Source organism: Aquila chrysaetos, chromosome 3 (genome assembly GCF_900496995.4).
Source record: "Aquila chrysaetos chrysaetos chromosome 3, bAquChr1.4, whole genome shotgun sequence".
In the NCBI taxonomy this organism is placed as follows: domain Eukaryota; kingdom Metazoa; phylum Chordata; class Aves; order Accipitriformes; family Accipitridae; genus Aquila; species Aquila chrysaetos.
The window spans coordinates 10155755-10173991 of record NC_044006.1 but is presented as its reverse complement, the minus strand read 5'-3'; the positions used below and the strand labels follow the sequence as shown (position 1 = coordinate 10173991).

The 18237-nt window shown below is 38.9% G+C and overlaps 1 protein-coding gene across 2 annotated transcripts in view; it reads right to left on the bottom strand.

Moving 5' to 3' along the window:
* Positions 1 to 18237, bottom strand: part of PREX1 (phosphatidylinositol-3,4,5-trisphosphate dependent Rac exchange factor 1) — a 173598-nt gene that overhangs the window by 57979 nt on the left and 97382 nt on the right. For both annotated transcript variants that reach the window (XM_030009455.2, XM_030009456.2), the window contains exons 6-10: positions 15097 to 15258; positions 9519 to 9652; positions 6050 to 6165; positions 4911 to 5060; positions 1394 to 1541 (exon numbers count right to left, since the gene is read on the bottom strand). In XM_030009455.2, the coding sequence (XP_029865315.1) occupies positions 1394 to 1541; positions 4911 to 5060; positions 6050 to 6165; positions 9519 to 9652; positions 15097 to 15258 (710 nt within the window). The remainder of the gene's footprint in view (positions 1 to 1393; positions 1542 to 4910; positions 5061 to 6049; positions 6166 to 9518; positions 9653 to 15096; positions 15259 to 18237) is intronic.

Genomic DNA, 18237 nt, shown 5'->3' with positions numbered 1-18237 from the left:
ACAAGTGACTGTTGGAAATGTATCAGCAGTTATTTTCTATTGGAAAGGCTGGAACATTAGCAGAAATAATGCTTTTGTTAGAGATCAGGATACCTGTAGGTATCTCAGTCTGGGCTCAGTTACCCATGGGCAAAGTTAGGTCAAGTCCTCACTACTAGAGCGTCAGGTGGCTGTCAAGCAAACTAAGGGCAATGAAGAGGAAAGATTGTGGAGCATGTAAGACAACAGACATCTTAGAAGAAAGAGGAGTAGCAGGAAATCCCAGGAAACACTTGAAACTAAGCAAAATATCAGGGAATCCACAACAGACTCATGTATATCAGCACTGGAAGAACGTAAGTTTCTGATCTGGTACTTCTTGTTGCATGGAAAACAGGAAATGCCATATCATGCCTCCAAAATCAGAGCTTAAAGGTTTCAATTTGAATCCCGCAAGATAACTGCGGGGGGTGGGGAGGGTGAGTGAAGAAGAAAAAAAGTAACCAAATCTTCAAAAATCAAGAATTTTTTTTTTAATAGCTGAAATATTGCCAGCCTATGCTACCAGATTGCTTTCTGTCAGGCAGAAAGACAATGCATCATTTCCACACCCTGTACGCAAGGAATGCTGCCTGCAAACTGCCGTTACAGAGACCAGGGGGAGGGAAGGGAAATGAATGGATAATCTGCCTTTCAGAACTTTTTTTCCTCCCACAGCTGATCATTTGAATCATAAACAGCTGAGGTGGAAAAGTCTTCTCAGGTCAACTAATATGTCTCCCTGTATGCCATGCAGGACATTTCCCTACAACAGCCCCACTGCTACCATACCTCATCTCTGATCTGATTTGTCCAAGGGGTCTCTCTTCTACTGCTTCGTACATGTCATTCTTAAGAATTATTTTGTAATATCTAGCCTGAGTGAAAGAGTTTTTTTCCAGCCAATAAAGCCCTATACGTCTAACAAATGCATCAGGTCTCCTGATGCACAAAATTTCATTTGTGTCTGTTGACAAACAGGAAAATTCTAAATTCAATCCTGAGACTTGGACAGTTCTGCTGGATCACTGGGTAAGCATTTGCTTGTATACAAAAGAGGATACAGGTTAGGCCACCAACAGCCCTGAGCTTGTGGGAGTTAAGGTATTTTTTCTTATTCCTTTTGCTGATTTGAAACAGCTGTTACGAGTTACTGTACAACAGAATGAGCTGTCACTGTACAGCCTGCACATGGCATAAAATAGAAATCAATGATTAATTTTAATAAATCACAACTATAATAGGGGTTATGGCCTTTTCAATTAAGCGGCATCAAAGCACATCTGATCTGACCTCACAATGCCATCCACAGAAAATCCAGAGTCCATTCTTTTAATTGGTATGAAAGGGCCTTTTCAATTCAAATGCCACTTACTTGCCAAGAAAGCACTTGGGAACAGTACTTAATTTTCTCCTCCTGTCTTTGATAAGGTTCACTTTCTTGCTCATCATCATTTGGTACAGCTTCTCTCCTTTCTCTGCAATCATGACATATGCATCCCTCTCCATTCCCAGTTTCAAACCTGGAATACAAAGCAGAAATTCCCTCAGATCCTTAACATCAGATAAAGTGTTTGCTGAAAGTCAAAAGCTGAGGCCAAACAGAAAAAAAATGGTAGAAACACAAAAATTAACTGACTTCTTTTCCAAAAAAGAGGGAAATTGGGTCATTTATTTATCTGAGTAAAAAACTGTCATTGGTGAGTTTAGCACCACCAAGATGCTTGCAGCTTTTCTTCTCCATTTTAAAAAGTAGCTTTAAACTTATGGTTACATCACATCACACAAAGTAGAATGATTTACAGAACACAGAGAAGTTCCAAAGCAAGATAAAACATATACCTTCTGAAACTGATTTCCTGTTGTAATTTCACTTTTGACCCTGAAATAACTGCTGGCATAAGACTTGTTCGAGGCAGCTGAATGCTTGACAGAGCAGATGACTTTTTGAGTGTTCTATTATTTGAAGCCAAAAATACAAAACTGCTGAAATCAAATTCACATCCTTAAATAAATCAAAACTAGACAGGAACATAATTTTCTCACCCTTTCTTAATTAGCCTATTTACTAATACCCCGAGGCTAAAAATACAGTTTGACAATCACATTATCCAGTCAATGAAAGAAATACTGAATGATTTAAGGAATGATAGATAATTGGATATAGAGAAAATTTCACATTCACTTTGTATGAGTTTCCACATCTCTCATGTTTACTTGAAAATTGCTACAGTCAGGAGGATGATCTCTGAAAACAATAGGTGTCTATGTTACAACTATCATCATAACTGGCATTTTCTGGCACTCTTCCCTTTAGATTTGCAAATTGCTTGAGGAGGACAGCATATGAGAAAAGCTGTTTTTGTTGCTGTAGATGTTTTGTCTCTTCTAGCCTGAACAAATCATTTTGTTTTCTGGCTATGTTATTCTAGAACTTGCAAATCTAGACAACTCTGCAGTCCAAAACAGAGGCACAGATTTGAGACATCTCTAGGCTTAGCTTTAAAACAGGGAGCCTGAATTGGTCCTGTACTTACATGCCTAATTTTTACAGAGATTGACATTAGGCAGAATTTAAGTGATCAGCGTAAGGCTAGAAAATGAAACCTGTACATTCTTTGGGAAGAGCAGTTCACCCTCACTGGACATAAATCCTGTTGCTTTATGGTAAGATACTGAAATGAATTAATAGTCTTCTGTGTCATCAGAGCTGCTTTCTAGCTTTTTGTAAACGTTTAATGCATTTGTTTTAGAGGCTTGAAATGCACGTTCCAGAAATTAGTCTTGCACAACATTTTGTCTTTCAAATACAGTATTTCTTTCATGTGTCCAATATCTGGCTAAAGGTTTTGGCTCCACAAATCCCCTGGCTTATTGCCGTTATTCTTCCATCTTCTTATTTCTCCAATACTGTGATCCAATCCAATGCAAACGCTGACACGTGTAGCTGAGGCTAATTTGCAACGTGAACTTGTGATAGAAAACAGCCTGTGTAATAGTATACATGTTTCCTGCTGGTCTTACATCACCGAATTCCCCAGGCTCTGATGTAAATGGCAGGCTGGAATGCACATTCTACCCAACTCATCCTACAGAATTGGGAATCTCACCAAGCTTTCTAATCCAAACACTGATATCTCTGTGACTTTGTAAGTACTCTGATCCAAAGGAGATCTTCCAGTAAGGCCTGGAATGTCTGCCAGAATATCCATGCTTATCCCGAGTGCCTGTCATCAGCTGTCACATCATAAAACTATATGACAAAAAGATTCAGAAAAAACCCCACTCTTCCTAGACAATGCTCCATGGAAAACTTTGAGAAACTTTCTATTAAGGAATAGTTCTTTTCCCTTCCTAATATTTATTTCCGTCACCTCCCCATATTCTCAAGCTCCCTGTTTACATATGGCCTGTTTTTCTAGTCCTGTCTTTTTACTTCTTATTGAACCTTCTCTCTCCTCACACATTTTACCCGATGCACAGGAAATTCCGCAGAGCACTAGCGACCTCACAAAGGGAAAACTCACTATGAAATGGAAACTCACTGGATCTTTTAGAGATATGATTTAGAACTCTGAGGGTAAAAGTAAGAGCCAAGAAATGTATTTTATTAAAAAAATACATCATGTGGAAGATCAGGACCCTTACAGTAGAGTGGGATGCAGAACTGACCAATGAGCAAAAATCAAAACTGATTCTCCCTCATGCCTTCAGGTAGTTCTTTTGAATTTACACCATGCCTGATCTACATTTTGAAGGCTGTATCCTTGCTATTATCAAAAGTGTATTGGAGTTTATATATGATACAGTATGTTATATTCTATGGTAACAAATAACACTGCAATGTGCATTGTATTTAGCAGATTAGATGCAAAGTATTGTAACATAAAAACTAAGGTTTGGATTTCAAAGGACATTAAAGGATTTAGATTCTCTGCTTTCATTAAACTTCGGTGACAGATCTGTAGCTTTCTTAAAATACTTTACAAATCTAAAGCACTATTGCATAGCAAGTACAAGTTCTGAAAACCCACTACTAAAAAAGGGTTTCGGACTGCCCTCTTTCAATATTAGCATAAATGAGCAATTACATCTTTAATGGAGTTGCGTGCGCAGAGAGGGAAACGACTTCAAAAAGGCACAGAATGTTTTAAAATAAGTGTCATTTTCTCTGGCAATGATCTATTATTGTTCCCATTGAGCAAACAGGGAAGCACGTTAACTTGTGAAAGATAGTTCCAACTTTTGAAGGAACTCAGAACTTTTATCACCTACCCTGATCCATGGCTTCGTGAGCTTGCTTCTATTGTACAATACCATTTCAAGATAAGCTTAGCTTTTGTTTCATTCCACAAGAAAAGATAAAAGTGACAAGCATCTGCATACATCTGACACTGTTCTAAGTGTAATATTTCTAGAGTTCTTCTCTATGAACTGTTCTGTTTATTTCAAGATCATGGAGGCCGAGTTTGTGAGCACAAGTTTGTATCACTGCCTCTGGAAAAAGGTTGCAAGCTGGATTTTTTTTCTTTGCTTTTACCAATAAATACAATAGAATTTTATCTTATTTACAAATAAAAGACCAACAAATGAAATTGATTAAATGTAATTTTTTTTTCATAGTAATTCAGTGCATCAAAGAAACTGACTCTGGTCATTTATTTATTTAATAAATATACTGACACAAGTCCATAAACACCCCAAGGCACACATTCAGAAATATTTGTTTTCAACCACTTGATTTTCCTTGTCATTAAGGATAGATTTTAATTCTGCCCATGGAGGAAAAACTGCAACCTTTTCTTTTTCTCTCAGATACTTATACATGCTTATAGATTTCTCCTTTGTACACAAGTTCATTCAGTGCATTGGAAAATACATTATCCACTTACTCTCTCTCTGCTCCCTTTCCTTGATTATAGCATCCAGCCATTTCTGTTTGTCCTCTGCAGTCTTGGCCATACAAACAAACCATTTGTTTTTGGCTGTGTTGTGTATCTTCCAGCCATTTGTCACAGTGTAGCCGTTGCTGTGGTAATCTGCTGTAAAAACCCAAAGCACAATACACACGGTGAATAGAAGGCCTGCTACTTTAATCAAATCAGTGTGGGACACCTTAATTAAAATTTTCTTCTTTGAAGAGCTTGATTTCTGGAGATGTTCCTCATGCATCAGTCTTACTGACTGTCTATGTGACTGTTTTCTTACTTACCACTCTGGAAGTACAAATATTAATAGAAGTATCCATGGCTAGGCTGTTCAAACTGACTGAATGTTTCAGTCCTAAGAGTGACACTTTGTAATTTCACCTCAGAAGAAAAACTAAAATATTTTAAATACAATGACATCAGTGAAAAAGTCTATGATGTTTGTTTAGGTTATTTGTTCTGAACTTTTGGAGACATGCTAACTTCTTGCACTGTAAGGATTTTTGTCCACAGGACATGGGAACTCTTTAAGTGTCAACTGTTTAAGGGACATAATATTAATTCCCAACTTATTACAATAGGAGCAGGGGCTGGTGTGGCCTTTGTGCATGAAATTAGAAACCCATCCTTCTTCCTGCCTGTGTCAGAACACAAAAATCGTAACACAACTGCCATTCCCATATTTCATTCACGGCCACATTCCATGCTACTGATTTGATGCTAAGACTAATATTTGGTAGTATTCTAAATGAGAAGAAGATCCAGAAGTTCTGTTATTATAGCTGTAATGGCTTAAGATGTAAGAAAATAAAGGATGGAAAGAAGATAAAATATCTTTTACTAAATTAACTTGGATTAGGAGAAAAAATAGACAAGCTTCTGGGTACACAAACTCTTCACAAGGTCATTTCAGAATGAAGGACAAGTGCCTAAAAGCATGTCCAGTCTTTCAATTATGTAAGTTCATCTAATAACAAATGCATCAGAAGTTACACAGCTTACTTAAGATTTCATTAAATGAGATGGACGAGTACTTTTGTACCAACTTCCAACATAAGAACTGCACTTGCTGTGTTGTTAGAAGACAGTATTTGGTCTCTTACCTGTTCCATCTTCTACATTCTCCACCTCCATGACTTCTGTATTTATTCGGCCCCTGAAGATATAAAGGGACCCATTGATTGACTTTGTCCGTTTAGATGGCTTTTTTCCAGTAACTCTGCAATCAGGATTTAGACTGTTAGCAACACATAAGCAAATAGTGTAATACATATATGCATAAATCAATCTGATATGACCATTAAAAAAGGATTCCAATGTAGTGTTTTGTGGTATTTGACCATATCTCTGATTTTAAATAATTGGAATACTCAATCAGCTCACAAAGATAATCATACAACAGTGTCAGTACAGCGATAAAGAGTTTATTTTGCAAGATTATGTGAAGATTGGGATGCCTTCAAGATTTACGTTCTTGATGAGTAACTGATTGAAATGCCAGTACAACTGAACTGCGTGTGGCTTTGGGATGAAAACTGCAGTATCACCCAACACAATGTTAGATTTGCTTCCTTTGTTTGCCTAAAACTTTGATAAATTTGTTGTATGTGTACCAAGTTTCAAATATGAAATGAAACATGTAAATAGGCTAGTGTCACATGGTCTGTCATATGTGTGTTAAATGTCATTATATGTGGTATTTGTGAAAGTGCTGCTGCAGTGATTTTGCACCAAAGTTTACCTCCTTATCCGTAACCTCTGTAGTATCTCTGTTGAAATGTCTCCTAAAACATTTCAGGAAAGCACTTTTTATTGCTAGTTATGTTCTGATTTTTATGTCTAGAATAGGTTTAAAACCATCCAACTGACACCTGCTGAGCTTTAATATCTAAGAACAACCCTACTATGTGAATGAAAACACAACCGGTCAAATGATCATCATTTGAGATGGCAGGTGTCCAAACTCTGTACAGTGAAGGGATTGCTGTGGCAACTTGCCAGGAGCTCATAAGATTCAAAGAATATTGCAATAAAAACAGCTGGGGAAAAAATTTCTGTCAAAGTAAAATAGCTATGATAAACTGAGGTGAGAGGAGAATCACCAAGTTTTTCTGAACAATGTTTCCTTTTACAGCTAGCTTTAGTGACAAATAGACATTTAGTGATGACCCTATATTTACATCCAATCAGACTGACAGGGACTGAGATCTTGGAGCTATTAGATCATTTCCTAAAGACGACTGTTGGAGTCAAAAGAAAAACTGTCCTGGCAGCCTTACTGAAACCCTTTAAATACTCAGCCCATTTCCCCACATGAAACATATTGTTCCTGACATCAGGATTTAATTTAAACAGCAGTCTATAATCCTGCTAAAAACACAAAACAATACTCAGCCCTGAAAATCTATGTCATCAGTTTGTCAGACTTCCCTAAGCTTCTGCAAAAGATGAGATTGCAGTCTTAGCTCTAAAATCACAGATCTAATTCTGATTCTAAACACATCTTAAATTGGTCTCAACAATGCTACTCCTAATTTACGCTATTGTGAAAAGATATGATGCCCAAATTCAAATGGCTGCATTGTTGACTACTTATCAAAGACTGAGGACTGAATTCTGGTTGCACTTTTCAATCAAGAAAAACTCCAGTGATTTCTACAAAATAAGCATAGTGTAAGTAAGATGAGAACCAAGTCATTCAATTTCAAATTAGGAACAGACACAGGCAGTTTTTTGGTGGTTTTTTTTTCAAAATTTGTGTTCCACTAACATGCCAGTTGTTTGTCAAGCAGCTGGCCAAATGATCACACCAGCACAACTGGATAGACATTAATTTCCACTCTGGACTAATTATAAATAGCAGCTAGACAGGAGAAATATCCAAAATTAACGTTGCTTAGCGATCCCTAAATATATCTTTTACATTAGGCAATTCCCAGCAGACTTAATAAAATATTCTATTTTTTAATGGAAATCAGATCCTTGACATTTCATCAGTTCAAGCTACATTATTAGACAAACAATATCGATCCTTTGGGAAAATCAGAGTGTTACAGCAGCCTCCTCCAAAATCAAGCCAAACTACAGAGCAGCTCTGTAATTATCTCCTGTACAAAAACCAGAGAGTTGCTTAAAAGGCAGTAGAACATTTTGTTTTCTAAACCTTGGTATTCCAGGAAAAATGCCTGGACAGTGTGGGAGGGGCTAGGCTAACCTGAACTACAAAAACAGGATTAGAAAACCAGTTTCTAATAGCTCTGAAGAAGTAAAAGATTAGATATCAAATAGATTTTTTTTTTTTAAAGGAATAGTTTTCTGTTAGAAGACACACATTTTCTGAACTCTGTTTTATATGGAAGTTTGGATTTTGACAAATCTGGTGAAGTGTCAAAATGAAATGTTTCATCTTTCTTGCTTAATTTCAGCACAGTCAGAATGCTTCAGTTAGATAATATTAAAAGCCATATAAGATTGAATTCTGTAAATTTTTTTAAATTTAATTTAAAAGTTTATATCACATTCTAATAATTTCTAATGTAGACTTCACCTAATAATTTGTATTTATGTTGTATAGTTTCAGCATTATCCACACAAAAAGTCTGAACATTCCCAGCTTAATGGTTCCAAAATTCCTACTGAAAAAAAACCTGGGAAATAAACCCAAATTCTGAGATACAAGAGTTTTCTTTGGAGAGAACACTCTGGTTCTTGAGAAGTTCTAATTGGGTTGGCCACTCTACTTGGCCATCACCAGTAAAGAAGTGTAACTTGAAGATGGGGGAGGATATTACAGGAAAGGAAGGAGGAGGAGAATCTGGACTGTAGAGAATGCATTTTAAATTCAGAAGACACCAAGACATGAGAATGAGACTGGAGCTGTGAAGATGAAAAGCTTAAGAATTGAAATACAGTATAATTGCTGCAGAAGGAAATTGTCTTCCACACTGCCAATGCTATTTCAACAATAAGCAGCAGGTGTTAATAATGCTTAAGTTTTATAAGGTGGAATGATGCAAAAATTGTTACTAGGATAAGGAAGACAAGGCACAGAACACAGGGGCTGCAAATGCTGAACAGCAACTTGCTAATCTTCATCTCTTCCTCACTCCTCTGTGCCCTGCATCTATTTAATGTTTTCTTAGTCTTCTACCTTCTCCTTTCTTGGCTTTATATCATTTTTCACGTCACCCTCTTCTGCTTGGAAAAACCTCACAATGAAAGTTGGCAAGGCCACCTTCTTCACATCACTCCTGGAGACCCATCTGCTCTGGGAAGCCTTCCATCTGTAAGAACTCACTCTGTGTTTTTTCTGCACTGTATCAACTTCTGTCTTGGGACTGTGCACTTCGCAGGGTGGGGACCCCATTACTGTCTGGCATATTTAACCTTCCATATAGTGACTTCTTTCTCATATAGTCTAAGTAATAGTCAAGAACAGAGGAAAGTCACATCTGTGACTCAGCCCTACAGAGCAACACGGAATACAGCAAATGATCAGTAATTGATCATACTTTCAACTTAAAAAAATTCTGAATGGTACCATTATAAAACTGTAAAGACAGAGGGACTCACCTGGATTTCCTCTTGCAATAAACCAGTAGATTATCAAACAGAAAGAACATTCTCTCCTGGATGTTTCCTGCTGAGATTTTTAACAAAGTCCCTTGGAGCAAGAGCTGTGTGCAGATATCTGTCAGATTTGACCCCTGAAACATCGAAAAGCGATATTGTTTATTTTTAACTTCTTTTGTGTGTGAGTAATGAAGGATTTTTACTAGAACACTGCATGTTATTAAACTGTGAAATAACTGATGCACTCATAAGGAAGAAGTCCTCAATTTCTTAATGTGGCTAAACACAACATGTTTTCTCTGGATTACAAATTTTTTTTTTGGAGTCCTCATACACTACAATAAATCTGCCCTATTAAACTCCAGGAGACTTTTTCCCGAAGATATCTTTCACTCTCAAAGCAGCTGTATTGTGAGTCTCTCAAGACCATTAGTCTTCTCTTCATACTCTAAGCTATCATTGCAAATATCACAAGTGATAGCTTTAGGAATACTTTATAAAAGAATAATGGTATTTCCCTAACATTGTAGCTCTGATACCAACATATGACGCTATTAACCTTCTCTCTGCAAAATCATCTCAGTGGTGATATGTCTCTCCAACTCTTTTTGTTAGAAGTATATGCAGGTGCTCTCCTTTCCAGAGTTCTAATAAACACATGCAAGTTAGAAACATAGCCATGAAAATCAGAGGTTGGGTCCCGGACACTGTGCTAGCTGCTATGTACAAGCCATTATATGCACTAGACAACCATAGAGATAACTGAGTTTCGTGTTCAAGACACTCTAGCCTATGAGGATGCCCAGAAGCTGCAAACCACAGAAGGTCACTCTAAAACATTCACTCCCCAAACTGCTACTCAGATTATGCCTAGAAAAAGTGACCATACAGTCCTTTAAATGGGGCCCTTTAGGACAAAAGCAGTTGGGCTCAAACGAAAAACAACTATAGGGCTGTCCCAGGTTGCTCTCAGGACAGGCAAACTCCAAGTGACCTCACATTCTGAATGCATACAGCTGGGAATCTGCTCCTCAACTGCTCCATTGACTAAACAAGATGGTTTTGCTAAACCTTAGGCACTAGCCTTAAATTCCTTGATCTAGTATTACTTCAAAGGTACAAGAGCATCCTATCAATAAAGGTTCCTTTTCAGAAAAACACTCTGAGGCCTTGGAAACATTTACCACCCAGTTCTGGATCACTCATTAGTTTTTAGATTTCTCTTTGAGTTGGGAGGAAGTACATCTTAGGGTAACAGTAACTTCCTTCCACAGTCAGCATGCAGATAAGGAAGTAAATTAGATGGTATGACCCACTGCCTTGAGTCTTACTGGAAAAGAGAACTGACTTTGGATTTCAAGACATTTATTATCAACAAAACTGCTTGATTTCCAAAGGTCCCTTAACCCTATATTCACAAATAATAGAAAAATTTTGTAAAACACAATTCATCCCACTTAAACTGAAGACATCTCTGTGCATAGGCATGAAATCCAGCTCCATCTATAAAGTCATCCCAGAAAGATCTGTTTGATTGATTTTAGACATTGCATAAGTGATTTTTTGGGGGGGGGGTTTGTGGGTTTTTTCTGAGGAAGGCACAGTCTGGTGCCATCAAGCTATTCAGGGAAAGTCACTGAATTGAAATCAGCCTTTCTAAATGCAATGCAGTCACTCTAAAGGTGTGAATGAAGCTCTGATTACATGATTTTCTAAACCGAATCTTGCCAGCTGTGCTGTCCATGTCTTGCTTTTAGTTAACAAGGAAGCAGCTATTCTTTAAAGGCTGCCAAGTATGCAATACCAATTTGTGTGTTTCACATATGTGTTTCTATACATTCTGGATAGAATGATGCAGGAACTAGCTAGATGCAATAGTTTCATCTACTGTGCCAATATGTTTTTATTTTCTTAATCATTCCATAAAAAGAGTTAATACATGTCCAGAAATGAGCACTTGTTATTTTGAAAATGACCTGTTGACCATTACTATCTCCAGGAGAAATCACTGTATCTCAGAATTACAACCCCAGACGCATACTAACAAATACACAAATAGGAACAGATACTAACTGACTGTACAACATAAAAGCATGCTCCTCATGTGGTTTGCCCATGCAAAAACCTGGGCTTCAGAGCACCTCAACATCAAGTATTTAGTTTTCTGAAAGATACCCAAAGACAGCAAAAGTAATGAACACAGTGACATCAGTAATTGGAGTCAATCTTTTACTGACACAGGAATTACTGGGTAAAATTATCTGGCCTATTTTGTGCAGGAAGTGAAAGCAAATGATTGCAATGGTTGCTTCTCGCCTTAAGAATCTAAGAATCTTTATTTTTCCATCAGACCCATCATGATGGTATCTAAACACTGTTGATGCATTTCCTGTTTGCTGTTGACCTAGGTACCTCTACACTATTTATACCCATTTGAGAGGTTTTTCAATAGTAAGAAATAGAGTAAGAGTATTTATTTGATATTTTCAGAGTCAACACAGTATTTTTCACCTTTCCAAGTGGGACCACGCTGCAGGGAAAAAAAAAAACCAAACTCAAAGAAAAAGAAAGCGTCATAGCTAATAGAATTGCAAGTTACAGCCAATTATAAAATGATTGATCTGCCTAAGCACTAACATATATCTTACAAGTCATGCTGTTCTGTGATGGGGGTTTTGCTTTCCTATGCATTTCAGACTGGGAGAATTTGAAGATATGTAGCAATCGTTCACTAAAAATAATTCACAAGGACTCGTGAGGAGGAGCTCTCCCCACAGAAAAATCAATATATAATTAACAGAAACAGCATATTAACTTGTTCTTCACTAAGCAAACAAAAAGACTGTACACAAAAGTTGGTCTTCTCATGCATCCTCTACTTTTCTTTCCCCCTTTTTTAAACTAATCTTTGTTTCCCAGAAGGATTAACCAGAATCAAATCGACTTGCCTGAGACTAATCCACAACATACATCTACAAGGATTCTGTGCATTCCAAAAGAATGAATCTGAGCAGAGTTCATTTTGATGAACAGATCTCTGATTAAGCTGCAGGCCTTCAGCAGCTTCCCAGATTTGGCCTACTTTAACACATCCCCTCATTATAATCTGTCTCAGAAAGACACTCACAGGACGATGCCAATATATGCTCAGTATATGACAGTGACAGCGACAGTTGTATTAGAGAGGAAGATGTGGATTGGTGGGTGGAGATGTTGAAGAAAAAATGTTGAACTGAGGAAATATCTCTAAAAAACAACTATTGCTCTTAGTGAAGTTACAGATGACTCTCAAGCACGAGCAGAAGAGACTCTGCAAAAGCAAAATGATGTTACATTGTTCTTCATGTTGGAAATATTGAGGGTGGCACTGATGGCAATAGGATGAAGATCAGACCAGGGATGGTCTATTGGGACAGTTGGAAGGAAGTGCAAAGTCATAGAAACCAGTGAAACTGCTGGTCTGGTTAAACAGAAACATTAGACAAGGTGGAGACTGTTCTAAATTATGTGAACAAATTAATACCAAACTTCATGCTGGGCTGCTTGCATACTCCCCCGATTCAGGCTACATCCCTTATAATCGTAAAATACCTGGTCATAAGTAAGCTGATCTTCACTTCTTTTTGACAATTTAGATGCCTTGGATTAAAACAGTTGGAAGCTGTAGGCCTTGTCGAATTAGTATGTATGGTATATAACTGTACATACAGGGCACCAGTGTTTCAGAATCCATATCCACGCTAACAGAAAAGGGAAATTTTCTATTTCATAGGAGAGACGCCATCAGGTAAACTAAAAATAGGCATAAATTTGCCTTATAGACTTCCTCCTCCTACAGCCAGCTCTGTGGCTTATAGCACCACATTGTTAAGCTAAAAATTTCTTTAATTCAGCAATTTCAGCTTTCCATAGAGAGAAGTTAGGAGCCCTTCTCATTAGGAATAAACCGTGAAATGCATCTGAAAGAACTAAAAACAGTTAAATAGCACTTTGCTCTAGAGTCATAATTTGTAAGACCCCTAGCACTGTGAAGATAGTAAACTGTCAGTTTCAAATTTCTTTACACGTACAGAAGAAAAAAAAAACGCCATCATGCTGAGCATTGGCCTGTATCTGTGATGTATAAAGCTAGTTTTCCTCCTTTTAATGTGCCACTAGAATAATTTAGAGATGTTCTACAGCTTACTGGGATGGAAAAACACTTCTTCCTTTTTGAAATTTTGAGCTGAGTGACCTATGAGACTTTGTTACAAAACAGCGTATACAAAAAAATCTGAAAGGGTTTTCAGTCCCAGAATGTTGTTGTAGATAAGTTAAACCCTAATAAAAAAGGAATAAGTTTGAATACCACTTCATTTATGACATCATGGACACTTTAATAGTCATGCTTCAGGCTCCAGAGTTCAAATCATACCTCTTGCCTAGATGACCCATGAGTTGCATTGATCTGAAATAGATTTAACTACTTCTAGAAGCCTTGCTGTATAGAACATTATATGACTTTGTTTGCTGAGCTTGCTATCCAAAAATTACACAGCTGGATATCTGGGTTGTTCTCACATCTTTAGCTGGATGCCAAGAACATCCTTCAGGGAAAAAACAAGCAAGGTTTAAAAGATACACAAAAGATAAAAAACAACCCAGAAGAGAGTCATGGAGAGCACCCAAGAGTCCGAACATGAGCAAGTTTACATGACCTCTAACAAAATGTCCTCAGCTAAGAAATCCTCAGCTGGCAATGATCAGCCTTGACATTTTAAATGTCAGTCTCACTAAACGCCGAGGCCAATCTCTCCATGAGACCATTTAACACCACTGACTCCCTATAGTGCACCTCCCAGAGGCTTCCAACTCCACTGATTCAAGGGCCTCAACTAAATTCATCACAAGATAACCTGCCAACCCTTTGCACACCATCCTGACCTCCCAGTATTTCTACTGAGTGGCTCTTTTTCCAGACTTCCTCTTCACCCAGACTTCACGTCCTAGTTTTCTCCCTCTCTTATTTTTCTCCCCTCCACAGTAAATGCTTCTACCTACACTGATCCACCTACTGACAAACACATCACTAGAAACAGATCCATGAGTAACTTAACTGGAGCAAACACAAATATACCACTTGCTTTCTAATCTAATCCTTGCTAATCTAACCTTTATCTTTTATACAGGAAATATGTATGAAGTTAAGTGAGCTAACTTTCAAAGCTCCCGGAAAAACTAAAGGCTTGTAGGAAGGTAAAGAGAAACTTCTGTCATTTAGACCAGTCCTGATTTCATCTTCTAGACCTATTTGTCTTTCAAATGAGATCTGTCCATTTGAAAATTCAGTCCATTTTAGCTGTAACACCTTTCTTCCTTTCATAATCCGTTTGTTCTGCTACAATTTAGCAGCAGCCTGCACACCCAAAATAAACACTAAATTCTAAACTTGTCAGAGTGATGCCACCCACACCTTCAAGAGCATTTACACATCACATAAGAAACAGAAATCCCTGTACACAGTATGGGTCACTAAACTTCAGCTCATTAAACTTCATAGCAAACTGCCTCCAGGGAGCTTGCTAGTCCTACATCATACCTCCCATCCTTCAATGTGGGACTGCAACTGTTCAAGGGCTTCCAGTTTCTCCATCTGTCTCTTGGTCTCGTTGATATTTGTGCAGACTGTCTTCATTGCCTGCAATGCATTCTGGACAGCTGGGTGATCAGGATGCTTAGAGGGAGTCCTCTTAGCTAATTCCTTTGAAAAAAAAGAAAAGAAAACATGCAATGTGAACTTAGAAGTGGCTCATGGAAAGGCACAAGCATTAGTGTGCAATCCCACAAGAAAATGCCAGAACCACTGCAAAATTAAAGAGAAGTTGTGGGCATGTTACTGTAGATGCTGTTCTCTGTTCTTCATCTGTGCAAGGCTGCTGTTTTATATGAATGCTGCTATATAAACGAAGCTATCGCTCACGTTAAATATGCCAAATTAAAAGAGCTCAAGTGAAGTATGTTTTGCTGTGTCACATGTGTTTGCTTCTAGTGTGAACCAAAGCCAAATAAATTAAAAGATTACATAAAAAACACACTGTCTACTTCAAAGACACGAGATGGACTGTTGACCTAGCCATGGTCTAGATGCTATAGCAGCCCCAGTGATGTGCGTTCAGTATTTCAGTGACGTTGGATCAGGCCCCTTTGATCAAATAAAAATTCTGCCTATAGCAGGTCTTATCAGGAACCACTAGAGCTATGGATGTGGGGTTCTCCATGAACTATGGCCTTACAGGAATACTGCTACGCCGTATACCCCACCCACAGTACTTAAGGAAATGATCAGGTGTAGATTAATCGCAACCCACATGAAGCTTTAGGACCGAGGTTGTTTAGATCTATAACCAGCAGAGAAATGCAACCAAAGTGCAAATCAGATTTACCAAAGAGTGGAACTGCCCTCATGAGAAGCCTGCCTCTTTTCACTGACCAAAGAGGGATTCCAGTGAAACACCTCTCCTAACTCAGACACCTCAGTGTACCAGGTGTCTGTACCCCGGCGCTGGCAGGGGGGAGCTGCGGGGGCCCCTGTGAGGAGAGGTGAGGGGCTGCCCTGCGCCGCTTCCAGCCGGCTCCACAACAGACCCGCAGCAGGACCCAGCTGAGCCCATTGGAGAAGCCAGCGGCGCCTCTGTGAAAATGTGTTTAAGAAAGGGCAAAATGCAGCAGGGCAGAGAGGAAAAATGTGTGAGAAAGCCCCATGAGCACCAAAGCCTGAGAGGGCAGGTGCTCCAGGCGCCAGAGCAGAGATTTCCCTGCAGCACCTGGAGAGACCAGGCTGGAGCAGGTATCTCCCTGCAACCCATGGAGAGGGCCATGACAGAGCAGATATCCACGCTGCAGCCCATGGAGGACCACATGCCACAGCAGGTGTTTATTCCCTGAAGGAACTGTGGCAGGTGGATAGTCCATGCCCAAGCAGGTTCTCCTGACAAGAACTGCAGCCCATATAGGACCCATGCAGGACAAGGCTTATCCTGAAGAACAGCAGCCCACGGAGAGCTCACGCTGGAGCAGAGAAAAGCATGAGGATGAAGAAGCAGCAGAGAGGAAATGTTACATACTGACTGCAATCCCCCATTCCCCATATCTCCTGCACTGCTCAGGGCTGGGGGGAAAGTAGAGGAGTTGGAAATGCAGGAGTGAAGTTGAGTCTGGGGAAAAACATGGGGGCTGTGAGGAAGGCAGTTTTGTTTCTCACTACCTAAATATATTTTAATTGGCAATAAATTGAGTCAAGTCTGTTTTGCCTGTGATGGTAAATTACTGAGTCATCTCCCTGTCTTTATCTCAGTTCACAAGCACTTAGTGGGCTTGGTTAATGGTTGGACTCGATGATCTTGAAGGTCTTTTCCAACCTAAGTGATTCTATGATTCTATTCTATGATTTTTTCATCTTATTTTCTCCTCCACCCTGTCAAATAGTGAGACTGAGAGCGCGGCTGGGTGGGCAGCCAGCAGCTAGCCAAGGTCAACCCATCACATGCAGATAAGCACCTACAGCTCTGTGCATGATGAGTCTGTGTATCCAGAAATTGCAGGGAAATTCACTAACCAGAGCACTCCCATGCTTTTATGTGTCAGGAAGTATAATAATCATTTTATGAAGGAAGAAATTCATTTATAGAAGAGTAACTTGTCCAATGGCAAGTCACTTGCAGAACAAAGACTTTCTGGCACTCAGTTCAGTGTTTTAACCTCCAAGACAGGCCCATAGCAAGTGGAGAGGGCTCCCCAAAAGGCGAAGTGGGGAAAAGTGCTGAACTGGGAAAGAGAGAGGCCAAGAGAGCAGCAGGAGTTTAGCAGGGACTCTTCCCCATATTATGGGGCACATGTTTTGACTTCAGAGATTAACACAGAGATTAATAACATCTCTGCTCTGAAGGGGTTCCTAAGAGACTCTGCTTCACTTGATTCAATGCACAACAGCCCAGTTTAACACTGCCCACTGAAAAACAGCAGTGGGAAAACTTGGGACCTGACAATATTAACCAGTTTGGCAAAAGGGGTAACCACTGTCAACTCACAATTAATCATTTTTTAGACCAATACTATTTTATAGTCAGCCACAATTGGATAAAAATACATTAAAGAAACCTTAACTAAGTCTGGTAATTTCATCTTGATACATAATATGGTGTTTGAGACCCACATTTTTAGATTGTCTGGAATATTTAACTTTCTCGCTATGTTCTGTTTTGCCTCAACATGTTATTTGGTTGTTTAAAAGTCCTGTGTCTAAATGGCAAACTGCTGCTTAATTGCATCATTTTGCATTAGACACAAGTATAGAGTTTGAATATAGTCTGAGAGCCTGCACAGCGCTGTGGCTGAACACAGCTAAATTGCTTCAATCCATAGTTCCCACAGCTAAGGGCAAAGACAGCCTGTTACAGTTGTTGTTCATCCAAGATAAGTGATTACAATCCCCAAATGCCTGTCATGGGCTCCAGCTAGGCTTAATCTGTGGTCTGATTTGTCTTTTGCTTCTCCACATCAGCATGTTAAACCTCAGCAAGTGTCTCTTCACCACACAAAATTTCGCCATATTGGCATTAATTTTAAGATCTTTGTGCCATGCTGTCTTGCTTGGCGCTGACATACTCTGATTTCAGGTATGACCCTGAGTATTACTGGGGCTTGCCTTGCCTGAGTTAGTTGCACAACCTGTAATACAAGC